At 49.5% G+C, this 20,976-nt stretch overlaps 2 protein-coding genes across 7 annotated transcripts in view; one reads left to right on the top strand and one right to left on the bottom strand.

The window, feature by feature from the left end:
• Evc (EvC ciliary complex subunit 1) overlaps positions 1 to 16,524 on the bottom strand; it is a 41,708-nt gene extending 25,184 nt beyond the window's left edge. The window contains exons 1-7 of one of the 4 annotated variants that reach the window (XM_039091723.2): positions 16,220 to 16,524; positions 12,183 to 12,302; positions 6,911 to 6,994; positions 4,226 to 4,473; positions 2,675 to 2,759; positions 1,573 to 1,671; positions 25 to 162 (exon numbers count right to left, since the gene is read on the bottom strand). In XM_039091723.2, the coding sequence (XP_038947651.1) occupies positions 25 to 162; positions 1,573 to 1,671; positions 2,675 to 2,759; positions 4,226 to 4,473; positions 6,911 to 6,994; positions 12,183 to 12,302; positions 16,220 to 16,378 (933 nt within the window). In that variant the 5' untranslated portion in view covers positions 16,379 to 16,524. The remainder of the gene's footprint in view (positions 1 to 24; positions 163 to 1,572; positions 1,672 to 2,674; positions 2,760 to 4,225; positions 4,474 to 6,910; positions 6,995 to 12,182; positions 12,303 to 16,219) is intronic. The other 3 variants (XM_039091726.2, XM_039091724.2, NM_001170439.1) reach the window with 3 other exon arrangements.
• A 1,614-nt stretch (positions 16,525 to 18,138) lies between these two features.
• The window catches only part of Evc2 (EvC ciliary complex subunit 2), an 87,706-nt gene continuing 84,868 nt past the window's right edge, over positions 18,139 to 20,976 (top strand). The window contains exons 1-2 of one of the 3 annotated variants that reach the window (XM_017599114.3): positions 18,259 to 18,400; positions 19,307 to 19,369. Coding sequence is in view for 2 of the 3 variants with exons in the window: in XM_039091722.2 (XP_038947650.1) it covers positions 18,221 to 18,400 (180 nt within the window). In the remaining variant the exon portion in view is untranslated. Of the gene's footprint in view, positions 18,401 to 19,306; positions 19,370 to 20,976 lie in introns of all 3 variants that reach the window. The other 2 variants (XM_039091722.2, NM_001106012.1) reach the window with 2 other exon arrangements.

The following is a 20,976-nucleotide window of genomic DNA, read 5'->3' as shown; positions in this document are numbered from 1 at the left end:
CCACAGAAGAGGGGCAGTACCTACATTGTCTATGAGCTGCTCTGAGAGCTCTCTCTCCTTCCTCTCCACATCTGCCAGGGAAATGTAGCCAGAGTCGCCGGTACCTAACATTTCTGTGTTTGCCAATCTGGCCTGAAGTCCTTTTTCTAATTCCTCCAAATCCTAAGATGAGGGAAAAGAAAAGAATACACAAAGAAAAACTAGTAAAACTCAAATCCTAGGAGAATAAATGTTCTTATGTTTTTGATAAATATTATATATATATACAAATATATATACACACACACACACACACACACACACACACACACACACACACACACACACAATGAGATGTTCTAGGCATAGCCCTAGGGTTTAATGCTGGGACAGGGAGATGACTCTGGGAGAAAGCAATTGCTCTGCCATTGTAGAAATCTGAGTTTGATGTCATAACCCATGGGGGATGGTTAGAGAGAACAAATTTCACAGAGCTGCTCTCTGACCTCACTCATGTGTTACGGCACATTCACCCACACCCCGTTATGTGTTCGCACACAGAAAGTGAAAATGTATTTAAGCGTGAGGGTACAAACTCTTTTACTTCATGAAACATTGGACCTCCAGAATGAAGGATGATTTCTTCTACATCCTCAACCCTCCTGAAACTATAGTTAGTACTTGGCAAACAATGAAACTGTGTCTTTCAATCATTACAAACTCTTAGAAAATGTGGGTTCTCGGGACTAGGTAGGAACGTTCCTTCTTCACACACAGGGTTTCCACAGGGAAGGATTATATACCACAGCTCAAGGAGAAAGCGGGACATATTGGTGGGTTCAAGAGCAAGACGTGAGCAGTACATTGTCCAGCTTCTTTCTTCATGGGAAGCCATGACCTGGTGTGGTCTCAGCACAGTGAACAGACAGCATGGGCTCTGCTTCCATGGGGAGGCTAACATGGTCCAGGGTCTTCTTGTGACTAGATGGGTGACTGAGAGAGTTCTGGCATTCGGTGTTAGGAATTGACACCCTCCAGGTCAATAGCATTTCTCGATCTGCAGTCACTCCAAGCTCAGGGACATGAGGTGTACTGTGTGCCTCCTTCAAACTTCAACATGGATATGAGGAATGGTTCTTGCTTCACTGGGACTGTGTTCCCAGGTAATCAAGGAGATGTGGGGCCAACTTCTTCAGAGATAGAAGGTTGAGACTGCTCACTATGGATACCCTCCTACCGACACTAGCCAATTTCTCCTTCCGTGCTGTACCTAATAAACACACTGAGGCTCCTGGTTGCTGGTGGTAGTAGGTGTCCTCCATCAGAATGAGTACAGTCCCAGCTGGTCTTGTCTGTGTGTCTGTCCTTTTCAATCCCTTGCTGTCCTTAGGGTTCCAGGAGCCAAGCTGCAGGTCCGTACAAGTATCCTTTTTACACATGCACACACACTTCCACAAGTTGTCACACTTTGCTCAAATACATACTGTAAAATCCACTGTATGCATTACAGAAAAATATTTTATGCATAGCACGATATGTTTCATTATTCTAACAATTTACTGAGTTATCTTGAGATACAGGCTAAAGACTTACATGTTCTTGTTTGGAAAGAATCTTCTGGTATAATTCCTCCTCAGGCTTCTTTTTAGGAAAACATTCCAGGAGGCATGCTTTAAGAATCTGAAGGAACATCTGTTGGCGTAAGGGAAGTGTCAGGAGAAACATCTGAGTAGTGCCCCACCCATGACATCATTCTTGCTGAAGGAAAGGACTTACATATAAAGGATTATAAATCATGGCAGTGGGCTGTTCTGGGTTCCATGAAGCTTCTGAAGAATATTTCTCGCCTTCCTTTCTTTCCTTTTCCCTTCTCCCCACTTTGCTACTTTTCTTCTCTCCTTCCTGACCCTCTCACCCCTACACTCTTCACTGAACGCCTACCTACCCTGAGTAGAGCCCTTCATGCCTCCCCCTTCTACATGGAGACTTGCTTCCTTGTAAGAGTTAGAGACACTTCCACAGAATGGACATGCAAAGCCCTCCTAGATTCCTGACTCCACAGGAGATATCTCTTAAACCAAGAAGGGCCCTCCTAGAATCAGGGAATCCCAGTAGGTACCATCTCCATGGCGTCTAGCCACTCCCCTGCAGGAGTATTATTAACCAGGTATCATCACAGACACCACTGTGGTGAACATTCTCATAGGGTTTGGGGCCAACATGGTCTCTCTGGGACAGATACCTAGGTAAAGAGCCACTGGTCCTCTGGGCATCACATGCTTGGTTGTCTAAGAATCGGTCCTATAGTTAGTTTCCATTCCCTCAGTGATGTGTGCGGGCTCTGGCCTCCCCACAGACTCAGCTTGTATGCTGTTGCTGATATCTGTACTTATTGGCTTATGTCTTTCCCTCAGTCAGTGCTCTCTCCTCTGAGCCCTTGATAGGTGTAGCCTGAGCCCTCAACTCGTCTCTAGACGGCTCTCACCCCGGCTAACTGGAAGTCTGTGTCCTGCCAGTGCCTCTGAATGGGCCGCCACAGACAGTGCCCGGACCTCCCTGTAGGATTTTCCGGTTTTCATGTCTGTTTTCACCCAGATCGGTACCCCTCACATATCTGGGGCTCTGTGCACACAGGGAGTCTCATATCTTCATCTGGTGCCCTGGTCTGTTAGAGAGAGCAAATGTCTCCACCTACCAGGTGCTTCTCCTGCCTCAGCGCCGCGTCTACCTGAAGCAGGTCTTTCAGGTGAAGGCTGCAGACACACAGGTCAATATCTACACTGAGAGAAACAGACAGGGGTAAAGAGTCAGAAGGCACTGTGCGGACAGGACCCTGGTTGCTACTTTGTTTATGTGGTGGCCCTGTCCCCTAGTTCACATTCCTCACATATTCTCAGTCCAGACTGCTGCTGGATGCCTCAGCTGAGGAGCAGTAAGTATCAGGACACAGCTTCTGGGACACTGAAGACAAATGCATGCAGAGAGAGAGAAAGCCAACAGAAGCGCTCCGTGTATCCTCTCTAGAATCTGTCACTTCTGTCACCACAGCATGATAGCCTTAGGCCTGCATGACAGGTAAGATGTCACCACAGGCCAACTTTCCTCAGTATAGTCTTAGGCCTGCACGACAGGCAAGAAAGAGACTCAGAGAACTGAGAACCAGAGCTATCAGCATAGATACAGATACAGGTTGCCTCAGGGACCCTTTTCTCCCTCACGAATAAATTCATCTGGATTAAAAACACCTATCCACACTACGGTGAGGTCTGTAAGTGCAAATGTGAGAAAGTGGTCTACTCCATCTCTCCCAGCCCAGGGACAGCACCCTGGCAACAGACCCCAACTCTATCCCTTCCTACTCTTGAGCCAGCGCTGTCCTCTGTTATTTGAAGGAGAGTGGTCCCCGTAAGATCATACGTTACAATGTCTGGTCCTCAGTTGGCGGAAGTGTTTGTGAAGGATCGGGAGAGGCCTTGTTGAAGAAGGTGTGTCACCAGAGGCACACTTCGAGTTTTCAGAAGCCCATGTTGTTTCTAGTTACCTCTCCCTCTGCCTCGTACCCACAGATAGGATGTTAAGCCTGCTGCTCTAGTGCCACACCTGCCTGCCTGCTGCCATGTTCCCCACCAAGATGATCATGGACTCTAACCCTCTGGCACAGTAAGCTCCAATGAGCTCTTTCTTCTGTAAGTTTCCATGGTCTTGTATCTTAACCATAGAAAAGTGACGAAGACATCCAGGGATTCCTGGGACTTCAGGGCACAGAGGACAGTAGACCAAGAAGTGAGTCTGGTGACGTCACCTGTGCCCCGGAGGTAAGGTGTCTGGAGCAAACCTGGCTTATCACTCACTGTGGTGTGACCTTTTTCACGCTGCTCAAGCCTCTCTGAGTCTCTTTCCAAAGTAGGGGACATATTGCCTAATGGATGACTAAACCTGGTCCGGGCTCCCTTTGCCATGCAACCAGAGGTATAGCCATGAGCAACAAAGATCAGGCACTCAAGGTCCTGGGGCAATTTTTGCAGGTGCTACAAGCTCTGCCCCAAACCCCCAGAGCATTTGCTGCACTACAATTTATGGGACACGGCAGTGGTTAAATACCGTTCCCCCGTTCCACGGTTACCTCACTCCGGGACTCAGGCCTGGCTCTGAGACCATGTTTCTGGGTGCCCACGGCCGACTCATTTAACGTTTCTGGATCTGTCTCCTCCTCTGCACCAACCACTGTCCCGAGGTCGCTCCTCACCTCTCATAGGCCAGAATCTCAGGGAAGCTGCCCACCCGGAGGAAGGCACACTGGAGGACCCTGTCGTCGCTGTAGGTTGACTGCATGCTGGAGGAGGAGCTGCCATCCTCCTTGCCAGCCTGGCTCAGGCTGCCCAGACTGCTGGCTGGCGAGGCCTCTGCCGGCTGGTGGGGAAGGTGAGGCAGGATGGCTGCTGCCTGTGTCAGGTTTTCATGCAGCGATGGGTGGGAGGATCCGTCAGCCAGAGGCTGGAAACAGAAGGAGACCTGGCTGAGCTGACTGCTGGGGTTGAGTGTGCACAGACCAAGCTTCGGCCCCAGGACCCTGGTCAAACCCTCACCCAAGGGACTGAATCATGGCCCATCTGTCCTCACCCTTGTCTCCAGGAGGCCAGCCCTCTGTACCAGGCTCCTACCCTGGAGCCATTAGGATCTGTCCCCACACACTGTGTGCTCAGCTCTCCCATCTGCATAGCCCATGATGACCTCTGGATAGCACCCTTTGCTCTTTTGTCTCCTCTGTGGCTGCCTCAGCTCCGGGAGCCCCTTTGACTATGTGTGCTGAGCACCTATCCTGACGAAGGTCGTTCTTGCCAGTCTTGATAGTTCCCACTGCCCTGGCAGGCCTCTGTCTCCTAACTAAGCCCAGGGTGGCACTAGTCATGGTATCACCTCTGAAACGATCGGAAGTGTCCAGCTCTCTGTCCAGGCTTGTCCCCTGCTGCTGGGCCTACACTAGTTAAACTGGCCCGTGCTCCAGACCCTCTCCTCACGTGCTGCTTCTGGCATCCCAGATTCAGTTGCTCACTTGGAATCTGCCTTTGCTGGGGTTTGCCTTCCTTGAGGTATGCTGGGTCCCTGAGGTCCCTGACCATTTCTCTGTGGCCTGCTGCCTGACGATGGGAAGGGGTTCAGGGAACCCATAGGGCCTGTGCCCTTGTGCTGCTCAGGTCATAGGGCCTGTGCTGCTCAGGTAGCCGTGGCTATATTTACATAGACGAGCCTTCTGTCCACCTGACAGACGGCAAAGGAGCTGAGGAAGCTTTTAACAGTGTACTAGGGAACAGGTCAGTCAGCCATGATTATAACTGGCCTAGCAGAGGTAAAGATCTCCTGAGATTGTGTATGCGAGTGAGTGTGTGTGTGTGTGTGTGTGCGTGTGTGCGTGTGCATGCGTTGGCCAAAGGTCATTCCTAGGGTGCTGTTCACCTTGTTTTTGAGGCAGGGTCTCTTATTGGCCTGGTGCTCACAGATTGGTCTGGGCTGGCTGGACAGTGAGTGCCAGGATCCGTTTGCTTCTCCAGTGCTCAGCTTATAGGTGCGCATCGCCATGTCCAGCCTTTCAGACGTGGATTCTGGGGATTTGTTTGCAAGGCACACACTTTACTGACTGAGCCATCTCCCCAGTTAGAGTATTAAAACAAGGAAAAGGTTGAAGCCATCAGGAGGAGTGTTGTCTCTCAGAAAGAGAGTCGCACAGTTCCGACCACCTGTCAGACCTGGCAGGAGGATCAGTAATGGCAAGGCCGCACCTTGACTAAGGCTGCAAAGTTATGCAAACCTCTTGTCCTTCTGTTTGAACATAAGCCTCATAGACTCTGAAGATGGACTTGTGGGGGTGGGGTGGGGATAGGGTGTGTGTGTGTGTGTGTGTGTGTGTGTGTGTGTGTGTGTGTGTGTTTGGACCTCTTTATTTCCCTTCCCGTGTGACCACATTGTATACATGCCCTTTCTCTGCTTTTCCCTACTGTTGCCTCTTTAACTGGCCTCCTGGAAATGGGTAAGCTCAGCTTGTTAGGCCTGCCAGAGCCCGGATCTGACCCTGACAACTCCAGCAGCACAACCAGATGCTGCTCATCACGAGGCTCCCATAGGGAGAGTCTGGTGTGGGAACCTGCTTACTGAGCAAGTCCTGAGTCCTTCCACGCACTGTCTTGCCTCAAGTCCAAACAGCTGGCAAGGCAGAAGACGATCACCCTGCCCCCTATTTCACAGCCAATCAAGAAAGGGTCATGAAAGAGAGGCTGAGGCAGGAGTCAGGATAGCATCCACGAGACTCAGAGCACCTCTTCCTGAGTACCAGGATGCCAGTCCTCCTCCACACACTCTGGGCCAGAACACTGTCCATGGGATACTTTATTGACTCAGCTCCTCCCTCTAGTGTGGCTGCTTTCTGCATGAAGACTCCAGCCACTGGGCTCTTGTCACGGTCATGGGTGCAAGACCTATTGCCATATGTGGAGGGTAGAGTTGGCCTCCTCCTGAACGTGACCTTGAGCAGTCTGTTCACCTTTTGGGAATGCTGCAAAATAGAAATGCCTGACGTGTGACAATCCCTCAGCCCGCATGAGTGTCTAGGGAACGCAGCATCTGGCATTAACTCTCAGCCTTATGGATAGAGACAGAAGCTGGGCCTGAGGCACCATCGAGTCGGTGCCAGAGGGACCGACCCCACTATGGGGGGAGCTGCTGTCCTTGTAGATCAAGCAGCCTCTGTAACTCCTGACCTTGATATGGCCCTCATGGGACCCACACAGAGTTGGCCGGCTCTCATGTTTTGTTCCATCACACACGAAACTTTCAGACAGGATGGGAACCCACATCTGACCCATGCCCTTGGGTTCCCGCGGAGCCTAGCACATTATGGAGGAAACGTCACTGGTAAGATGGAGCTTCGAGTGCTCACCCGGAACTTCTGGTTGATGGGATAGACAACTCTGGCTTTCAGTGCAAAGGCCGTGATGTTGCCACTCAAGGACGGCTCACACACCTGCAAGGAGAGGCAGCAGCATGATGAACTTCCTGTCACACAAAAGACGGACTGCCGCAATTCTCCAAATGCCACCTCCCACCCACAGCACTGGCCACAGGAAGGAACCCTGACAGGCCATTTGGATCCTTGCGAGAAGGATGGATGGGTGGATAGGTGGTGGATTGGTAAATAATGGGTATAAGAATGGGCAGAAGGGGGGTTGGGGATTTGGCTCAGTGGTAGAGCGCTTGCCTAGCAAGCACAAGGCCCTGGGCTCGGTCCCCAGCTCTAAAGGAAAAAAAAAAAAAGAATGGGCAGAAGGATTGAGGAATGAGAAGGTGGATGGGTGGATGGATAGATAGAAGGGCACATTTATCAGTAGGTGGGCAGAACACAATTCAATGGACAGATATGTGGAGGGACAGATGGGTAGGTGGATGTCTCTATGAATGTATACATGAAGGGAGACATTAGAATACATGTGTATACAAGTCATTGTTACTTTCCTTTTACTGTGATAAATGCCATGACCAAAATACCTTGGGGAGGAAAGGGTCAATTTCATCTCAACTATGACAGCCCATCATTGAGAGAAGTCAGGGCAGGAATCTGGAGGCAGGATTTGATGCAGAGGCCATGAGGAACATTTACTGCCCCGCCTTACAAGGTTTGCCTATCCTGCTTTCTTACACACCAGGACCTCAAGGGTTATCTCCCCCAGCCCCCTGCCTCTCTCTTGCATGCGCACAAGTACACACATACACACACATACACACACACACACACACACACACACACACACACACACACCCTCCCTACAGGCTTGGCTCTTGTCCAATCTGGTGGGGTCTTTGCTCAATTGAGGTTCCTGCTTCCCAAATGGCATTAGCCTGTTTTGGGCTGACATAAAACTAGTCAGCACAGTATGTACAGATGGGTAGATGAGTGGATGGAGTATGGATGTATGGATGAATATGTAGAGTAGGGACGAATAACTAGATGGAATAATTTGATGAATAAATGATTGAGAAGAATGGTAGATGGGTGGATTTATGAATAGATGGGTGGGTAAGTAAATTGGTGATAAATGGATGTGTTGATAGACAGATGCATAAGTAGATGGGTAGATGGATATATGAATGGATACATATATGTACACACACACACGCATATATACACACACACACACATATTTAGGTGCAGACAAATGCTTGGACAGAGACTATCATTTCACTCTGGTCCTTCATCTTTGAAGTAATGAAGCTTTTAATACCTTGGGACAGATTAACGAGCATCTCCTGAAGGACAATAGATCGTCTTCAATGGGAAAAGCAACCACACGAACCATAATTGAACTTTGAGGAATTAGACCTCACATTTCCACAGGGCAGCAGGGTCGCTGTAGCCTACAGTTCACATATTTCAAAGTAACTGGATGACGCAGAGGCCACGAAGCTTCCTACCTCACAGAGGTGATGGATGTGAGAGTACCCAAGCCACAGATTCTCTGTGTGTTATCACACCTCGCTCAATGATGCGGGTGATTATATGTGTCAGCTAGAATTCTAAAGTAGGTGTAACACTGCAGGCACAACACAGGCAATGTTTACATGGGGTTTTGGAGTAGAACTTTAAACAAGAAAGGGATAGCTGAGTCAGCCTCAGTCTGCCCATATAATCAACAAAAGGAGCATCTAATTCTCAAAGATAACAGGCACGAAGCTCCCAGCTGACTCCCTGGGGCCAAGAAGACACTAGGCACTGAACAGTTGTAGTGTTGGTGTTCATAAGCCACTCAGAGCCCACTGGGCATCACCTCCCTGAGAAGCCACCTCTGACACAGTGGGAGGGACCAATACATTGCTCACCCTGTTCTCAGACACACTCTGCACCTCTTCTGAGGGTTTTACTAAGTTCTACAGGTTGGCCTTGAACTTATGATCCTCCTCAGCTTCCAAGCAGCTGGGATTATAGAGTTGTGCACATGCCTGGTGGCCCTTCTCATAACAGAGGTGGAAGGAAAGCAGAGGAAAGGGGAAAAAGAGAGAAAGGTGTGGTTTCTCCACCAAATAGAGTGTAAACATACTGTGCCCTCGTGACAGACAAAGAAAGGAATGTGCATGCCTTTGCAGGAGTCAGGTATGAATGGCCTGGGTGGGACCACTAGGAATAGCCCTGGCTGTGTGAGGTTCTACCCTTAAGGATGCCTGTGTGACCAGTGTATCCTGCAGGACTGGAGGGCAGGCCTGCTCTGCTTCAGCTAGGGGATGGAGGATATGAGAACCCTGGGTGTGTGGAGGCAAAAGCAGCCAGATCCTGTTACCTGGACAGGATCCAGAAACTGCAGTTTTTTTATAGTCCTCGTGACTGAATCTAGATGTTCCAAATATGCTGGTTCCACCCCCCACCCCCACCCCTAGGAGATGCAATGATCCAGGAAATGGTTGCTGTGCAAAGTTCCAAGGCAGTTGTTCAGAAAACTGGTGAAGGTGTCACTGTGGGGAGAGAAAGCTGTTCCCCTCATTGGCCCTGAGGTGCTCTTTTCAACCCTGCAAGTGGCCTGCATAGGCTGCGTCGTCGTCCCTCCTCTTCATTAGCAAAGGCAAAACCATCGATGTAGGCTGTGGGGCAGCAGGCCTCAGAGACCTTCTGGAAGTTTCGGTGTGTTTTAACCAACAGGGCTACTCATTAAACAGAGTTCATCTAAGTAGCAGCAGGACGGATCGCAAGGCTGAGGTTCTCTATGCACAGGGGAGGTGGCTGGGCTCACCAGGCAGGGCCACAGCCGAACAGGCAGATATTTAACTCAGCTTTGGCCAATCATTAGCCTGGTGATGGGCACCTGCCAGGCACTGAGTCAGGGTGCAGGTCAAACCTTACTAGGCTGAAGAAAGTTGAGGTAATCTCCCACTGACGGAGTACCATCTGAGACAGGAATGGTGGCATGACCCTGGGCACTCTGTGGAGGACCTCTGTGACTCTCACAGTGAGGGGCCTGAGGCTCAGACAGGTTATGTTTCCTGACACTACACAGCAGTGTACAGCAGAGCTGGGATTGGTCAGTACTAGGGACTGAGGCTAGCGCTGCTTCCATGGGATCCACAGTCACCTCACAAATGAGGATTAAGTTTTATCAATATAGGATTCATGCCCTGGACAATGACACTTGTATAAAATGTAACCAACCATCTTTAGTGTTTCCTTAATATCAGAAGAATCACATAGGCAATTTCAGAATGGCTCATTGTAGCAGAGAAGTCCTGTGCTCTCTAATGGTTACCTACCTTCTCCTGGCAACCACTCAGCTACTTCCTATTCATATAAATTTCCCATACATTTTGTTTCTGGTTCCACTCAGGACTGGCTTTCTTCACTTTGGATAACAATGCCAGGTTTGCATTATATCAGTACTGTGCTCCTTTTCACGGTCAAGAATATTCAGCAAGGATAGAACACAATTCTGTTTTGTTTGAGTCTTGGTTTCAAAATGTAAGTCAGACCAGGCTCAGATTCACAATCCTCCTGCCTCATGTCTGAATGGTAGGCCACATTCTGTTCATCCATTTCTCGACTGACGGTCATTTATGTTCTTTCCAGTCTGGCTGTTGTGGACCAAGCTAGACATTTGTGTGCAAGCATTTGTGTAGACATAGTCTGCACAATCTGTGAGTGGAATTTTAATGGTATGTAGGGAGGGGCAAGACAATCCAGAGAAATGAAGGTAAAGAGAAAGATAGAGAGCTATCACATATCTAAAACTCTCACACACATTGTCCCAGGCAGACAAGGGTAAAAAGCTCTCCACAGAGACACAAACCCCAAACAATGCAGAGACACAGACAGGAACGTGAGATCATGGATGGAGTGTAGCTCCTGGGTCCATATGCCTTTTAGGATCCTGGAACCCCACGAGGCTTTCTCTTCACCTTCATGGTCTCCCTAAAGCATTGAGGTCCAGGGTCTGTAGTCTAGGCTCTCTCCCAGGAAAGAATGAGGATCCTGAATCTGTGGGAGGCACGGGCAGCTTGGGGAAACAAGCTGATATCCTGATTTGATTCCTAGACTTAGGAGAAGTTGGTTTCAAAGCCCAAGTCCTCTCCATGGCCAGCAGAGAACCCCAAGAAGGAGAGCCTGAGAGATGGGGTAGGTAGGATGTGGGGGGCAGCAGTGCTTGCTCTACAGGTGCCAGAAAGACCTTGGGATCTGAACTTGGCCACTCCCCAGTTTGGGGACCGAGGGAAGTCGTCTGTCTCGTTGAACCTCACTTTCCTTGTCTGAATATGAGAACAACAAGGAAAACTGAAGGAGAGTGGTATGAGGGCACAAACCCAGCAGACATTAGACCCTGCCTCAACTTAAAGTGCACAGGGACACCTGGGAATGTCAAGTGATGTCCCTCTGTCCCTACCAAGGGAGTACACCCCGGCCATGTTCCATGGGCCAACTGAAGCTGAACAGGGACGACCGGGACAGGGAGAATCCATCTTTTTAGGATTGGTGCCAGGTGCCCAGCCTTCCTTTGGCTGCCTGTTTACCTAGAGTAATGAGAATAGAATTGGGGCTTGGCTGGTAGCAGCTGGGTTCTAAGAACAACCAGTCCGGCAGGCAAACATGCAGGAGGTGCTGAGTGACTAGCAGTGGTGTACTCACGTTGGTACTCCCACTGTTTTTGAGGGGGAGGGGAAGAGGCCCAGGTATGGCTACGCAAAGAAATGGGCAAATGTTAGTAGCAGGGTGTTGTGGGACCTGAGACACAAAGAGAGCCAGGCACTCTCCACATAAAACTCTAGTCATCCCATGGTCATGCATACCTTACCTGGGGTTGTGTCTTGAATAAGTACGACCAGAGACGGGCACTAGAGTACGTTCTCCGGTATTAGGTCTTTAATTATGAGGGAGCATACCTTCGTCAAAACTCATATAGCCATGACTTAAAAATCTGTTCCTTTGGGGTTGGGGATTTAGCTCAGTGGTAGAGCGCTTGCCGAGCAAGCGCAAGGCCCTGGGTTCGGTCCCCAGCTCCAAAAAAAAAAAAAAAAAAAAAAAAAAAAAAGAAAAGAAAAAAAATCTGTTCCTTTTACTATTCATACATGACAATTTCTGGGGAAATAAATCATCAGTGGCTTGTAGCACGATCCCTTGGCTTCTGGGGAGACAGTCCCACACCCAGCGTGTGCCTCCAGAATGCACCCAGACCCAAACTAACCTCAGGAGCATCTTCATCTCGAGTGGTTTCTCTCTGTCGCCTCCTGGCTTTGGAGCTAGTATCCCGGAGGCTCTGTGCAGGGGGCTCCGAACTCCTGAGCAGATGTTTTGTGTCATCTTTCTAAAACCACAAAGGGGTGGAGAGAAGTCAGGTGCTGAAGTCAATCAGCCTTGTCTGTCAATCACCCTTGTCAGTCAGTCTGAGTTTTAGCCACCAGACCCCTCCCCAGCAGTCACCTCTGCTCACCATGTGCCCTTCCTGCCCCCTTCGCCCACCAAGCATCTAGTAGAGTCCTTTAAAACCATGGAGGCCACCCAGACTATCTTGCTAAGAAATTCCCTACGGTGCATATTTCAGTTGTCCCCAAGGCTCCAGGCAACACTGGGAGCAAAGCTTGAAGTGTTTCTCAGCTTCTGTCCTACTCCTATTTCCACAGCTTTGAGAAAATACTCTGACAGAAGCAACTGCACCTGCAAGCATTCATTTCTCTCTGTTCCGGATGGTGACGTGACGAGTTCCTTCAGGCTCCTGCTTTGACTTCTGCACAGTGACGGACTGCCCTGTGCTAAAGTACACCCCTCCCAGTGGCTTGCTGTCAGGTTTGTCTCATCACAGCAACAGACAGGAAACCAGAACAGAAGCTGCCACCCCTTTGCATGGAATGTCCAGACCCTGTTTCCCCTGCTGTTCTCAGTAGTCACTGGGCGATTTTTAAAATAATGGACCTATGGCTCCAGCTGCATAAGTAGCAGAGGATGGCCTTGCAGGGCACCAGTGGGGGGAGAGGCCCTTGGTCATGTGAAGGCTGGATGCCCCAGTGTAGGGGAATGTCAGAGCAGGGAGGTGGAAGGGAGTGGGTGGGTGGGTGGGTGGGTGGGGGAGTACCCTCACAGAAGCAGGGGGAGGGGTATAGGATAGGGGGTTTTTGGAGGGGAAACTGGGAAAGGAGTTAACATTTAGAGTGTAAATAAAGAAAATATCCAATAAAAGAAAAAATAAATAGAGGAAAAAAATAATGATCTTAGCTACCTTCAACAGAGAAGTGACTTCTACTGTGGACCACAAGCAATAGGTGTGTGACCCGAAACCCCACCATGTTGCAGATGTCAACACTGATCAGGTTTGGGACTTCACTGTGCCTACTCTCCTTGTCAAATAAATGTCCCTGTCACAGTTGAGTGTCCAGCTTTCTGCAGTTGTGTTTCCTGTTTTAGGGGGCTGTGATCCTGAAGCCCTGTTTAGCACTCTAAAGTACTGGAGGGCCATTTGTACCCAACACAGAAGGTTCTTGTGAAAGAGGATCTGCCCCGAGCCAGAGCTCTCAGGCTCTTGACTGCGAGTTCCAAAGACAGAATGAACAATATGCAGTCAGTGGAGTTTCCTCAAACAGACACAGGCCACTAATGAAGGGGCACGGATAGAAATAGAGGCTCAGGGGACTTGACGCAGTATTCCCCAGGCAAAGGTTCAGTGTTCACCAATTCCGAGCACTAAGCAAGTTTGAGGAACATTGTTATAGTTGATAAGGAGAATAGGCAGCAGGTACGATTCTGTTAGGGAGGGTGGCTCAGTTAGAAAGTGCTTGCCATGGAAGTCTGAGGACACAGTTGAATTGGAATCCATGTCAAGAAAGCCAGGTATGGGTATGTGTGCTCTCAACCCAGTGCAGGGGAGGAGGTAGACAGAAAGCCTAGCCTGCTTGCCTAGGTCAGTGAGAGACTTTGTCTCCAAAAGGTGAGCGGTGTCTAAGGAATGACACCAAGGTTGACCTCTGGCCTTGACATAAGCACATACATGCGAACAGGCATCTGTATACATACATGTATGTATACACATGAATGTACACATACCCACATAGGAGCCAGCAGGATGGTCCAGTGTAAAGACAGCTGCCACCAAGGTTTATGACCTAAAGACTGTCTCTTGAACTCACATGGTGGGAGGGGAGAACTGATTTGAAGGGAATGTCTTCTGATCTCCACAAGTATGCCGTGTCATGGGTGCATGCTTAAAAACGTGCCCCCTGAGACACACACACACACACACACACACACACACACACACACAGAAAGACAGAGATAGAAACAAAGAGACAGAGAGAGACAGGGACAGACAAAACAGAGCCAGAGCCAAGAACAGATAGACACATATACACACAGATAGACAAACAGAGACAGACAGAGAGAAAGAGGAGGGGGAGACAGAGCCAGGGATACACACACACACACACACACACACACACACACACACAGAGAGAGAGAGAGAGAGAGAGAGAGAGAGAGAGAATGAGAGAGAGAGAGAGAGAGAGAGAGAGTGAATGAATTGCATTTTTGCCTTGGTGACCTAGTTGTGCATTTAATTAGCCAGGGCTATGATTCAGCATCCACAGGGTACCCAGTCTTGTTCCAGTCCCTGAAGAGAAACCTCTTAGACACAGTTTGAGAAGGATTTTAAAGGAGGGAGCCAGCCTCTGAGGTCCTGGGAGAAGGGTGTGAGAGTCTGCAAAGAGTCTGAGGCAGACACAGGCCTGGCAGTGTCAGATGTTCAGGAAGCCCACGTGACAGGAGCAGGGTGGGTCTTTGGGCAGAGAGCACAGATGACATAGCTCAAAATTCCAGGATACTTGGTTTAGCAATGATTTTTGGCTATGTTAGGGACTAATATACTCACCACACAGAGCCAGAAGCAATTTCTACTCCCACCTCAGAAATGGCCAGGAAGCAAAGGGTCACAAGTGATTCGAGGACAAACTCTAACAAGAAGGAGAACCCCCAAACAAACAAACTGCAGAGGACTGAGGAAACACAAGGTAGACAACAGCCAATTACAGTGTCCTCAGAGAGAGGAGAGAGAGAGTACTCACAAACGGGAAGTTTAGAGTCAAAACAGAGGATTCTCGAAAATGAAAACATAGAAAACAGAATTATAAGAATAAAACTAAAGAAAGCCTCCCAGCTTCATGTTACATATACATAACACATACACACACACACACACACACACACACACACACACACACACTCCATCCAAGAGTTCAGGACTGCTCACAATCGTAGCTGACTAGCACAAAGGATTATATACATCAAGAGACTTGATAACGGAGAGAAAGAAGGATAGACCAAAACAATCCAGTCATTTGTGAGTTCTTGAAAGACGTGAGAGACCAAGAAAAATAATCCTCAACCAAACTTGTTTCTAGCTGGAGAAAACCAATTTCCCTGCACAACCGAGGAAATCTGGAAGAAGTCAGAGCTGCCAGAACCCAGAGTGCCCAATGGGTCTTTCCACAACTGATCAGATGTCTGCGCCTAGGTGCCAGGAGTCTACCTGAACATCCAACGTCATTTACACAGTTGCCAGTTACAGTTTACAGTTACTTAATCCCCCCTCCCTGCATACACCATATGCTTGATGCATCCTTAGGTGGCTTAACCTTTGCCTCACTTTCTACATCTGCAAAATGAGGCCACACATGGAGTTGATTCAAAAGCTGTTTGGAGAGTTCAGAGCCTAAGGCAGAGGGTCCTGCTCAGTGCCAGGGATAGACATGTCTCAAGAAACGTTAACCTCTTTCTACTCTATCATAGCTCTCACCTGGTGGATGCTCACCAATGTGGCATTTAAGGCACCTGGCCAGTTACTCCAGGCAGAAAGTCCTTAGCCCACTCCCAAGGGATGTCTGGCAACTCCAAAGCAAGAAAGAGGAATTAGACATTCGGGTGCACACATTAATTCTCCTCTGTCCCTACACGGAGCTGGGTGCATATGCTGGGTTCATGTCCAATCTTCTAACTACACCAGAGGGCACTGAAGCCTAGACAGGCTTTTGGGCGACTATTTTTCTACGGGCCCCAGGCCAGTTCCCTCTGGCCACTCACTCCATCCCCTTCCTCAGAAAACTCTGACCCTGGTTCTCCTGGAGCAGTAGGCTGCATGCAATTGCAGCCAGGAGATGCAAAGCTGGGGTTCAGGGAATGCAGCCCAGGATGCCAGGGAAGAGGAGGGCGCTCCATTCTCCCGGCCGCATTGGGACCCACCTGGAGCCGCGCGCGCAAGCGCCTCGCACGACAGCCGAGCCACAGGCCGAGGCCCAGGCCGAGTAAGGCACCCAGTAGCACTGCGGGGACCAGCAGCGTAGGCGCCGCCTGCAGGGCTTCCCGGCCCAGCTGCAGTCGCGCATCTCTCCTGCAGGTCATGAGGGCTCGGGCGGGTGACCCGCCGCATCCCGCCGCCCGCCAGCTCCTCGCCTCGGTACCCTTTCCCGCTGCGCCCGAGCCGTGGGAGGAGCTTGGACCCGCCGCTCCAAACTTTCAGCCTTTCCGGGCTAGCCCTACCGTGCACTGAGCATGCGCAGCCGAGGCGCGCCTTCCAGACAGAGGATCCCAAATGTAAGAGCAAAGGAGCACCCCTCCTCCCAGTCTCCGGAGCAAGCTTCTCTTCTGTGGTCACTGAGCGTCCAAGCTCTCTTAAACTGGCGGCCAGATTAACCCCAGCAGCACCGCAAGGTTGCTGTAGCATGTCCAGTCCAACTCCCACGCTGCTCCTGGGGCAAGTCAGCCTTCCCTAGGAGACGCTCCGCACCCGCACCCGCACCCGTACCCGACTGACTGAACTGACTGAACACTCCTTTTAATCCTGTTTTCTCCCCGAGAAAGAGTCTTCTCTTAGAGAATGAGTGGAGTGAATGTCACATTCGAGTCCCTCTAGAATCCAGACGCCTCTTTATTTTGTCTTTATGGTTCCACGTGAGCAGGATGGGAACCAGCACTTCAGCCTCTTCAAAGAAACTGCCAAGGGAGGTGCCTTTTTCAAGGTCTGACAGCTCAGAAGAAGTTGGCCTCTCTGCTCACACTTGTGGCTACAGGTCACATGCCTGCTAAGAAGACCTTCCTGTTTCCTCGGAGCATCTCTGGAAACGGGAACATCTCCTTGGTAATAACCTCATGCTGCAACTCAGTGTTGGTTGAACGCTCAGGCCTGAGCTTTAAAAACGCACAAGGTCCGGCAGTGGCACACAGCTGTCATCTCCCGGTCACTCAAGCTATTCAGGGAGTAGAGACAGATCACCTGGCTCATCTCAAAGGGGAAAAAAATTCATTAAAAATAAATGATGCTTATGGTTTTTGCCCTCTGAAGTCACTTGTTAATACTGCCCTTAATACTGCTCCAGGATGCCTGGCAATTCTCAAGGGTACAGTATTTGGAGTGAGAGTTGGTTAAGGGCACTCTAAGGCCTGCAAACTCATGGCCTTGTCTAGGTCAGGTTAAGAAAGGTGTGTGTGTGTGTGTGTGTGTGTGTGTGTGTGTGTGTGTGTGTGTGAGAGAGAGAGAGAGAGAGAGAGAGAGAGAGAGAGAGAGAGAGAGAGAGAGATGTGTGGAAAAGCTGATGCAGGGCTCCCTGGTAGTTGTCCAGTAGGAAATTTCACAGAAGACGTCTCTGGGTAGGGGACATTTCCAGAGCCCAGAAGGCAGACTACCTTCTTCCCCACCCCACCCCAGCTCCTCCCTCTGACTGCAGGGCTTTCTGCCCCAGTTCACTCACTGGCCAAGTGCTGGCTTCACTGTTGATGGGGCGGCTGAGCAGGTGCAAGGAGAGCCCCAGCCCTGATTTAGAAAGTGGGTGCTCCCTTGAAACTCTTCCCTGCTCCCTGTTCTTTTAAATGACTTTTCTGATGCCTCTTGGGTTTCTAACCTCGCTGAGTTGGTCTGAGGCAAGTCGGGGTTCTAACAGTGTCTCTAGGAATTCCTAGTGCTAAGACTGAGCTGCGATCTAGAGAGCCCACAGTGGGCACTAGTAGAGGCCTTGTCACTCTCAGGGAGGGAGAGTAGCTGGTGTGATTTGGGGTGAGGCACAACAAGCGAAGGAGTTGCGCAGCTCCCTCCTACGCAGCTCAGCTCTCGGCCTCCAAACTCCAGATGCCAGTGTTCCAGAAAACTTTCCTGGCGGTTCGCACTGAGCATGCTCCGCGGCGGGGCGGTCCCGGGGTCCGGAAGCTCCGCGACACTCCGGGGGCCTGTGTGGGGTCTGCAGCCACCAGATGGGGGCGACCGGTCTCACGGGCACTGGGGGACAAGCCACGTGGGTGCTGGCTGGAAATATCCTGGCCGCGGCCTTGGTACTGGGTGTGGGTCCGTGTGCGCTTCCACCCTCCTTCCCTGCCCTGGGCCCAGGGTCGCCATCCCCACCCGACCCTGTAGGACCCCGGGCAAGCTCACAGGTAAGGAGAGCAGGCACCTGTGTCTGTCTACATCCTCTGAAAGAGTCCTGCCCAGTGGGGCACAAGATCAAGTGGAGAGAGCAGCTGAACTTCTTACTTGGTGATGCTTCTCGGTGCATTCTGCACGTAGCACGGAACTCCAGAATCAGTGAAGCCTCAGGCTTGGTAGCCTTGGTAGCCACAGGCTTGTATGGGCTTTAATCCAGATCTGTACCCTACGAGTTACATGTCTGAGAGCAAATCACTTCTCATGTCTTCCTTTGTCAGGCCACTAGGACCCAAGACATCCGAAGTGGCAGTATATTAAGTTAATGCATATAGGGGTGGCAGTGCGATGGGATTGCTGGGAAGACTGGGTAGATTTGTATCTGCCTCTAGTGTCCTGGGTGGAGTAGACCACTGGCCCCATTTGTGGTTCTAGCATTAGAAAAGCACAGGGTTCCCCCTCTGCCCCATAAGCCCCTCTCTTTAAGTTAGTCCAAAACCCTCTTGCCTTCTTCTCAGACTCGTCTTGTACACGCTCCTCCCTGCACTCTGCTTCCTCTTCGGCTCAGCCATAACTTAGCTCTGACTCTTGGAGTGGGCTCCAGGAATCCAGGGCTCTTGAACCTTTCCAGGGGTCCATAGAGTCAGTGTTTTCTACTTATATTTCTCAAAAGTGACATGACATGGCAGATTCATTCACACCGAAGCAGATTTGAGCATTCAGATCTATCTATTAATTCAGACACAGGCGACTTTGCAAAAGTTTAAAACGATGCCATTGTGACTTTTTCTTTTAATTTGGGAGTGCTAGCGATTTTAACAAAGTCTCCTAGTTATATGACTTTAGGATTCTTGTTCCTATTTTAAAAATGAGAATTTGTCTATTCTGCTCTCTTTTAAATAAGTCTTTCTGTGGTGCAGGCGAAATGGAGTAAATACTGACAAATGGATTCCATATAAACCAAAGTTCTTCGGTGTGTAACGGTATGTAAAGAATCATGACGACAAGTTTAGGGGCCACTGTTCCCTTGCTATCCCTGTCTGGTTCCCTAGGGTTTGGGGATGAAATAAGCCAATTCCTCTCTGAAAGCCAATTCCTCTTCTGTGTGTCTCAGAAGGAGGCCCGTTCCTCATGTTCATGGTTTTCCTTAAAATATGATGCAATTGTACAGTTGGCTGGGATTTTAAACTGAATGCACTGTGTGTGTCCTAGGGAGGAGGAAAGAAGAGGAGAAGAAATGGAGGTAGAAAGAGGGAGTAGGAAGAGGGAGGCAGAGAGGGCAGGGAAAAGGAGAGGCTCCAATTTGGTGCTGTGAGACGTCACATGTTACAGTGCCTTTTCTGTATCCTTGTTGTCACACTGTGTTTTTGTTGTCACACTGTATTTTTGTTGCTTGTTGTTACAGTATATTTGTCGTTGTTACTACTGTCCTGCTGTTGTTTGTTTTATTGTATCCTTATTGTTGTTATACTGTGTTTTTGCTGTTATACCTATCTTCATTGTTACCACATTGTATTTTCGCTGTCACCCTATCTTTGTTATTGTTACACTGTTTCTTTGTTGTTGCTACACTGTATCTTTGTTATGTGTTGTACTGTATCATAGTTAGGCTTTTTTTTTTTATTACTGTGATAAAACCATCATAACCAAAAGCAGCTGGAGCAAAGGGTTTATTTGGTTTATGCTTCTACATCATAGTTCACCACTGAAGGAAGTCAGGACAAGAATTCAAGTAGGGCTGGAACTCGGGGCAGGAGCTGATGCAGAGGCCATGGAAGGGTGCCTCTTATTGGCTTGCTCAACATTGGCTTGCTCAGCCTGATTTTTTTATAGCGCTCAGAGCTACCAGCCCAGGGTGGTACCACCCACCTTTCTCACAGCTGGATCTTATGGAAGCATCTTTTAAATTGAGACTCCCTCCTATCTGATGACTCTAGCTTGTGTCAAGTTGACATAAAACTAGCCAGCATACACTCCATATTTGTTGTCGTTGCTGTTACAATGTATTTTTGCTGTCGTTAACTGTATCTTTGTGGTCGTGGTTGTTACATGTCATCTTTTTGTAGTTTCAGATGGTTTTGTCTCTGTGTGAAGGGAAACCATCCTCAAATGGTTCTTGAGTCCTGTGGAGAAGAATAGGGGTCTCTGGAGCCTTTTTAACTCCACTTGTTCTTTAGTGGGTGGAGTCTTCCAGGTGTCAGTGCTCAGCTTTCTCCTCTGTAGACTGGTATGACCGTGGCCAACCAGCCCCTGACAAACCCAAATTCTATTTTCAGCAGAGCCTTTGCTGACTTGTTGGGTGGACCTGTCTGTCTGTCAAATATCCCCCTCCCCCAGGCCTAAACTTGTACACTCCAGATTGCCTGCCCTCGGTCCTCATCTTGGCCTTGGTCTTAGCTGTCTTTTTCTGTGTCCCACATCCCCTCCACTGGCAGATTCTGTTTCCAAGCATGCCGACAGTTTTCACTCTTTGTAAGGATGTCTTTGGTCTCATTACCATCTATATCTTGCATGGACCTCCCTACCCCTGCCTTTGCTGATCGTTTTATCCCATTTAGAAGAGCCTCCTCTCAACTCTTCTTGCTTCAAA

Source organism: Rattus norvegicus, chromosome 14 (assembly GCF_036323735.1).
Source record: "Rattus norvegicus strain BN/NHsdMcwi chromosome 14, GRCr8, whole genome shotgun sequence".
Classification (NCBI taxonomy): Eukaryota; Metazoa; Chordata; class Mammalia; order Rodentia; family Muridae; genus Rattus; species Rattus norvegicus.
Note: the sequence above shows the minus strand (reverse complement) of the source record. Positions and strands in the feature narration are given on the sequence as shown.